The 8,833-nt window shown below is 43.3% G+C and overlaps 1 protein-coding gene across 1 annotated transcript in view; it reads left to right on the top strand.

Annotated features, from left to right (window-relative positions):
* The window catches only part of LOC119599083, a 943-nt gene extending 398 nt beyond the window's left edge, over positions 1-545 (top strand). Inside the window, exon 2 of the mRNA XM_037948839.1 lies at positions 125-545. Within this exon, the coding sequence (XP_037804767.1) occupies positions 125-545 (421 nt within the window). The remainder of the gene's footprint in view (positions 1-124) is intronic.
* Positions 546-8,833: the final 8,288 nt, after the last annotated feature.

Here is an 8,833-nt window from a genome sequence, read left to right as displayed (position 1 = left end):
TGACAGAGATGCACGACAAACCCTCGAGTCGTGTCAGCACTTTTCAGTGCAGCGGGAAAGTCTTTCTTGTATATGTGACCAGCTCTCAGGAGGCACATGATAGCAGCGTGCACTGACACTACAGCGCAGCCACCATCAGTTTCTTCAGGAGATTATTCCGTGACCTAGGTGTCCCTCTTCGGCTACACACTGATGGAGGACCTCAGTTTTCAAGCCGAGATTTTAACGACTTTCTGTGTCGATGGGGTGTTTGTCATGATGCATCCTCTCCCCATTATCCACAGAGTAATGGCCTTGCAGAAGCTGCAGTGAAGGCAGTGAAACACCTAACTATGAAGTTTGCCCCTTCTGATATCCTGAATGAAGCTTTTGACCGTGGATTGCTGGAACTTCGTAATACACCACGTCAGGATGGCCGTTCCCCTGAGCAAATTTTGTTCGGCCACCCTCTTCGTTCCTGTGTTCCAGCCCATAGGTCGTCTTTTGCTCCAGAATGGCAAGCAAAGGCAGAAGACTGTGATCGCCGTGCAGCTGCACGGACATAGGCTGCTAAGGCATTGTATGACTCGCACGCCAAACCATTACAGCCACTGCAGTCCGGATACAAGATCCTGTCTCCAGGCAATGGAATAAAGTAGCTGTAGTCATGGGACTTGGCCGGAGCCGCGACTACCTTCTCCGGACGCCTTCAGGACGAGTGCTATGGAGAAATCGCAGGTTCCTTCGGGTTGTGCCCATTCCCCCCCGTGCACCTGTAGAGGACAAGTGTGAGGACGTACCCATCCGCCCGGATCGAGCTTCTCCTTGCCCACGTAGACGTCGTCAACCCAGACGACGTTCTCGAACTGTGTATTGAACAAAGATACATGTATGGCAACATTTATTGTTTTAGACAGAAGTCAGTGGCACTGTCCCCACGGTACGAGACGGAAGTACTTCAGAGCAGACCCTCGTGTATCTAGTCTCTCCTGTCAACATATCACCAAAGGATTTACGTGAGTTTATCTGTCCACATCTGATAGACTTTCTGTGGACATCCGACACCCACAGTATTTATTTATCTATTTATTTATGTGTGTCTCTGTGTTTGTGTGTGTGTGTGGATAAGGGAGAAATGTCCCAAACCTCCTTGAGGCAACAGCAAAGAAGATGCTCAGAGATGCTTGCCGTGAGTGAATTCGCGAAGCCGGTCATGTGAAACCACAATCATATTCGGAAATATATATAGAAATGTCACTTGGCCATTTTGATCTGTTGTAACTTGTTATATATTTTCTTCCTATATGTCTGTCTATTTATCTCCATCTCTTTGTCTCAGCTCTTCCAATAATATCTATAATGCATTTTCTCGTGTTTAAAAAGACCGAGAAAATGATATCGCTTTTCACTTTTAAAATTTCGAAGCGCGAGATCCACCGTGAAACAAAGTGAAACGGGGCGGATCCATGCCGTAGACTTTTCCGCCGAAGACCATTGTTGTTTCAGGTGTGTCTTTGGCAGGCTCGAAAATACCTGCTTCGGAAAACGCTGATTCATTTAGTTTTGATATTCTTGTTATCATCATTATCTTCACTGCTGCTGGTGTTGCTTTGATCATTAGCATTATCACTGATGTCATTATGATTATCGAAATTACTATTGTTAACATTTCTATGTTTTTATTGATTGTCATTCACTTTTCATTATTATCATTATCACCGTCTTTTTCATTACCTTTATCATTAACATCATTTTCGCTATTATCATCATCAACAACAACATCGTCATTTTCATTATCTTTATCGTTAACATCATTTTCATTATCTTTATCGTTAACATCATTTTCATTGTCATCGTCATCATCAACACCATCATTGTCATCGTCATCATCAACACCATCATTGTCATCGTCATCATCAACACCATCATTGTCATCGTCATCGTAGTCATCATCATCATTATTATCCTTGTTACCATTATCAATATCATAATCAGTATCAGTATCATTACCATATTGTTATTATTATTATTATCATTATCATGATTATTATCATTATTATTGTTATTATTATTATTATCATTATTACTATCATTATTATTAACATCATCATTATTATCATTATTACTTTTAACGTTATTATTATTATTATTATTATTATTGTTGTTGTTGTTGTTGTTGTCATTATTATCATCATTATTATCATTATTATTATTATTATCATTATTATTACTATTGTTATTATCATCATCATCCTCATATTCATCATCATATTCATCATATTTATAATTATTATCATTAATCATTATTATCATTATTATTATCATTATTATCATCATCATTACTATCATTATTTTTATTATTATAATTCTTACAATAATTACTATTATCATTATCAATATTATCACCGTTATTATTATTATCATTGATTATCATTATAACTGTGAATGTTATCCTTTTGATATTATCATCATTATCCTTAGTGTCGTTGATATTACTATTATTAATAATATCGTTATTATTATTATGATTATTAATATTATCTTCATAATCATTATTATCATCATTATTATCATCATTATCATCTTCATTATCATCACTATTATCATTATCATTATTATTATCAGTGTTATTATTATTATTATCATTATTATTACTTATTTCACCATCAACATTATTTTTTATTTTGTTATTACTATTACTATCATTATTATTATTATTATTATCATTATACTACTACTACTACTACTACTACTACTACTACTACTACTATTACTATTATATTATGGGTATTATTATTATCATTATTATCATAATTATTATCATTATCATCATCATTATTATCACTACTATCATCATTATTATTATCATTATCATAATTATCATTACTATTGTGGGAATTTGAACTCTTGAAATATCTTTTAAAATGTAAATAGGCTTTCACTAAAATACTTTACGTCCTTAAACAAAGTATATTCATGGAAAAATCTGGGTGTGATAACAAATAACAGAGACTCGGGTTTTGTGTATATATCCGTGAGAGAAGCTTTCTGACGAGAGAGTCTATAACTTTAGCTAAACAAATGTGACTAGCAAATTACACTAGCCTAACTAAGCCTGTTTACTATCATTAGGATATATATATTCTTTTCAATGATATGTGCACTTATACGTAGACATTTATACATAGCTGTGTCCTGGGCTTGGAGGCTCAGAGGCTAGCTATATTTATAGGGACGCGTACATATTACTACTACTGAATAGCAAAACACTTTTCCGTGCTGATACAATGGAAGAAAAACCCACAATACAAAAACTAGATTTATTGAAAATGAGACTACAGTTTCGAAATCCTGCGCAGGGAGGACGTCACCATTCTGCCTTCTGACAAGGGCAACTCGGTGGTGGTTCTCGACCGTGCCTCTTACCTGCAGAAGGCTAGGACCTGTTAAATGACGCCTCCACTTATACTCCCTTGACTAGTGACCCCGTGAAACGCATTGCTGCTACCTTCCACCGTCGCCTGAAAGAGATAGCAGCCTGTTTTCCGGAGGCGAATCTATATCAGAGGTTCAGGGTCATCACCCCTCGACTCCCTCATTTCTATGGGCTTCCTAAAACCCATAAGCCGGCCGTGCCTCTACGCCCCACCATCTCCTCCCGGGATCTGTGACGCACCCTCTTGCTGCCTGGCTGGCAAAGTGTCTTACTCCCTTCTTGGTTCCTTTTCTCCTGCTCACCTGCGCCACTCTCAGGACTTCATCTCCCGCGTTCGTGGAGCTTCACCGGTGACCATGATGAGCTTGGACGTTGACTCCCTGTTCACCAAGGTCCCCTTGCCTCCAGAGGAGACTCCCGCAGAGGATCCTCGTCTCCCTTGCCCACCGACGCCTTTCTCCAGCTGATTCGTCTGTGTGTGGAGTCTAATTCCTTTTCTTCGAAGGTCGTTTTTACTCTCAGACGTTCGGTGTTGCCATGGGCTCTCCCCTCTCTCCAGTCCTGGCAAACCTGTTCATGGAATTCTTCGAGTCTGAGCTTCTCCCTTCATCTCCATTCGGCCGTCGATCTGGCTGAGGTATGTCGACGAACGTCTTTGCTCTCTGGCCTCATGACCCTGCTCTGTTTCCGGGTTCTGATGCAGCTGAATTCTCTCTCTCTTTCCATCCGTTTCAAGGTGACAACAGGCTCCCTTTCTTGGACACCTTAGTCCATTGCTCTGCTGACCACTTCTCCTTCTCCATATACAAGAAATCCATGCATAGTGGTATGTACATACACTTCTTTCTCATACCACCCTCTCCATGTGAAGAGAGGTGTTACCACCTCGCTGTTCCTTCGCGCCCTTCGCATCTGTGACCCCCAGTACCTGGATGGAGATATCGTCTTCCTTCGTCGCTTTTTTCTCCAAAACTGGGCTACCCTGGTCTTGTTCTCGATGCCGTGTTATCAGGGAGCGGCGTACCTTCTACCACAACTCTCTCCTAAATTGACTCCTCATTTGCCGTCCTCAGCCTGCCCTACACTGAGGAAATTTACTCTCTCCATCGCCCTCTTCACCTCTCCAACTGCAGGCTGATCTTTCACCAGGTGAACACTTTCCGTCGCAACCTGGTCAATACTAGCCTCCTTCCTCGCGAAGGTGGGCACCTATGCTGTTCCTTGTGCCTCCTGTGACAAGCAGTACTTTGGCGAAACAGGCGCCAGTCTTACCAAGCGTCTGTCTCAACATAAGTACGCTATATCCAGGGGACACAACAATAACGCCCTCTTTTGCCATCAGTGGGACACTGGCCATCAGATGGACTGGTCAGTGTTTGTATACTCACTGTATTGTGTTCGTATATATGTTTGTTTGGTGTTTCTCTATGATGCTTGAGGGAGAACACACCAATTAAAACTAAAGTAGGTTCATTGGAGATTAGCTCTGACAAAAATAAAAGGGAGTTCTTCATAGTCCTGTGCCCCACGCCTCAGCTTCTGCCCGAGAGTGCTACTGCCAGACGTGTGACTACAGAGACAAAATAAAATATTGTACAGAGAATCTCACTCTTTTACATAGGCGATATGCTACACAGCAATATAAACTAAACATAATCTTCTATATTTCACATGGTGTAACATATCACACAAAAGGCAGTATATATATAATATAATCATATAATTATCACAATATAGGTACGATAATATTGTCATCATATCCCGTATATATCGGCATCACAATATGGCACTCACTACTCACATAAGTATCACAACTCACTTCATTATCACAACCCACATCTCCCTCCCCCCTTTACGTTCACTAGCGGGAGTCATGAACGGACTTCGATTTGATGCGTTCCGAACGTCGAGGTTCAACAGCCACAGATGGGATGGAAGATCCAGGTGCATCATCTGACAGCTGTTCTTCCAAATCAGTTGAGTGTCCAATCATGAGCTGTGTAGGGCGCAGGAAGCGTCGATTGCGCCACAGTATACGGCCACTTGAAGCCTGATGTGATAATCACGAGATTGCCAAATACCATGACAGTGCCAACTTACCCAACGTTTGGATGTGGGATCCTGGATTCGCACATGCGCCCCAACTTCAACTTGGAAAGTGAGTGGGCACGAGTGTCATAGTGGGTCTTCACATCCTTGGCACGTACTGCAGCACGACAGTCGCAGTCTTCAGCCTGATCTGCCACTCCTTCATGAAGGCACTAGAGTGGGTAGGCACACAGGAGCGAAGGGGCATACCTAACAGAATTTGAGCAGGAGAACGACCAGTGAAATTTGGAGTGTTACGCAATTCCAGTAAGCCTCTGTCGAATTCCTCACAGTCAATATTCCCGTTTGGTGCTGTCTTCATGATCAGATACTGACTTTTTTCACAGCAGCCTCTGCATGCCCATGGACTGTGGGTAATGGGGACTTGACATGACGCACTCCCATCGCTGAAGAAATGTAGCAAATTCTCGGCTGGAGAACTGGGGTCCACCGTCGGTACGCAGGCGACCGGGGACACAAGATCACGGAACATGTGCCGAAAGAATCTAATCATTGAAGCACTTGTTGCATTACTTCCACACGGGATGACAACTGGCCATCCAGAAAGTCGGTCAGCATACACCAAGAAGTGTTTCCCAGCAACACTGAAAAAGTCAGCTGACACAGACATAAATGGTCTTGTGGGTTTGTCTTCTAACAGCAGCGGTTCCTGTTGCTGGCTAGGCTGTAGGCGCTGGCATGGCTCACAGGCACGAACAGTATTCACTATGTCTGCATTAATGCCTGGCCAAAAGACTGTCTGCTGTGCACGACGCTTTGTAGCTTCCACACCGGAGTGGCAATCATGCAGGCGAGCCAGGGTGCTACGGCGTAAAGAAGCAGGGACAACCACTCTAGGTCCATACAGCACCAAGTCACCATCGTTGTACAACTCATTGCGAATTTTCCAGTACGGACGCAGGTTACTTGGCAGGTTGTAGCGGTCATGGGGAACCCTGACTTTACATGTTGAAGCAATTCTTCATATGAGGCATCCTTAGATGCAGCCATACGCAATCTTCCATGAAGAGATCCTCTTGCCTCATCTATAGCGTCTGATGCTTGAACAGACTTGACAGCATGCAAAGCCGCAATCTTGACAGAAGTGTCCATCTCAGTATTGAAGGTACCATCTTCCACCGTTGGGTGACTCACAGGTGACCGGGAGAGGGCATCAGGAATGCACAACTCCTTACCTGCATGCCACATTGCAGTAAAAATGTAGGGTGCGATTTTATCCTTCATGCGCTGGAGGCGAGGATTTTCAATAGCATCCAGAGAATAATGGTTCAAAATAGGAACCAATGGACGGTGATCTGTCATCAAACTGAAGTGCTGAAGTCCACGAAGATAGAACTTGCACTTACTGATAGCCCAAACGACAGCTTGCATTTCCAATTCGATGGTCGCATACCGTGTTTCGTATCTGTCAAGAAACGAGATCCACATTGCACCATCTTGTATCTTCCAGCACCGTGGTCCTGCAGCAACACATAGCCGAGGCCATAGAGTCTAGAGGCGTCGGTCTGCAGAATGGTAGGAAGAGCTGGATCAAACGTCGCAAGTATGGGTGGCTTTGACAAAGCTTGTTTAGTGTCATTAAAGCTTTGGTGTGGTCCGCTGTCCGAGTAAAAGCTCTTCTTGGACTCATCAGTGGGCGGAGCGGTGCTGCAGTGGTCGAAATCTTGGGTGTAAACTCAGCCAGTTGATTTACCAAGCCCGTAAATGACCGAAGATCTATTAAGTTCGCAGGGGTAGGAAACTCTGTAATGGCCCTCACCTTCTCTGGGTCTGCTTCAATACCATATCTTGATAGTTTGTAGCCACAGAAGCTGGCCTCAGATGCAGCCACAATGAACTTCTCTACATTAAGTGTTATCCCGTGCTGACGACACCTTGATAGGACTTCATTTACACGCTGAAGGTGTGAGATGTAGTCCTCATCATGTAGGAGAATGTCATCCACAACTTTGATGCAGTTCGTCACTCCCTGAAGTGCCCTGTCACCTCGGAGAGAAAAGGCGTCTCCTGTTGCAGCAAAACCCAAGGGGCCACAATACCTGAAACGTCCATAAGGAGTGATAAATGTGGTCAGGTGTTGATCGTCCTCATGCAGGACATGTAGTTGCCAATAACCACAAAGAGCATCCACAGTTGTGAAGAATTTGACTGTGGACTGATACTTCTGATGGCTGTAAATGGCGTCGGAGAAGGGTGGGCAGGGCGAGAGACTTGCCTGTTGAGTTTTGATAGGTCAGTGGTAATATGAACACCACCATTCACTTTTGGGTCAACAACTATTGGATGACACCATTCTGATGGTTCATCCTCTACTGGCTTCAAGATGCCTTGGGTCACTAATGACTCAAGCTCCTCTCTCGTTGGTTCCTGAAAAGCCAAAGGAATCATTCTTGGGGTGTGAATTGCGAAGGGCGTAGCATTATCCCGCAGATGAATTCTCATGGGTGGGCCTATCATCGTCTTGAGTGGCCCTGACTGCAAGTCGTCCTTCTTCACCAAGACGTCTGCATACTGATGCAGGAAATACTTCCTTGCTTCTTCAGGTAACTTCAACTGGTCCAGCGGTAAAGGCAGCAACTGAGAGGGGTTCAATACTGGCGGACTATCCGACCCATGCACTCGATTGGCCATGTGCACATCCGACATTTGCCTGGGGAAATAGTCCGGAACAATCCCCAAATCCTTGCACTCCTTCCAAGAGAGCAGCGGGGTCGTAAGCGAAGGCTGGACATCAATCCAACATGTAGTCGAACGGTCGCCATAGGTGATGGTTCCACAAAATGATCCAGCCGCTGGTGGCATCTGTGACCCATCTGCATTGTAGTATATTGTCTCTGCCGGTGGTGCCAAGTCTTCTTTGAAAGTCCTCAAACCACACACACACACACAACACACAAACACACACACACACAACACACACACACACACACACACACACACACACACACAACACACACACATATATATATATATATATATATATATATATTATATATATATATATATATATATATATATATATAATATATATATATATATATATATATATATATATATATATATATAATATGTGTGTGTGTGTGTGTGTGTGTGTGTGTGTGTGTGTGTGTGTGTGTGTGTGTGTGTGTGTGTGTGTGTGTGTGTGTGTGTGGTGTGTGTGAGGACTTTCAAAAGAAAGACTGGCACCACCGGCAGAGACAGTGTACTACAATGCAGATGGGTCACAGATGCCACCAGCGGCTGGATCATTTTGTGGAACCATCACCTATGGCGACCGTTCGACTACATGTGGATGTGTCCAGCCTTCGA

This window comes from Penaeus monodon, chromosome 42 (assembly GCF_015228065.2).
Source record: "Penaeus monodon isolate SGIC_2016 chromosome 42, NSTDA_Pmon_1, whole genome shotgun sequence".
Lineage (NCBI taxonomy): Eukaryota > Metazoa > Arthropoda > Malacostraca > Decapoda > Penaeidae > Penaeus > Penaeus monodon.
Note: the sequence above shows the minus strand (reverse complement) of the source record. Positions and strands in the feature narration are given on the sequence as shown.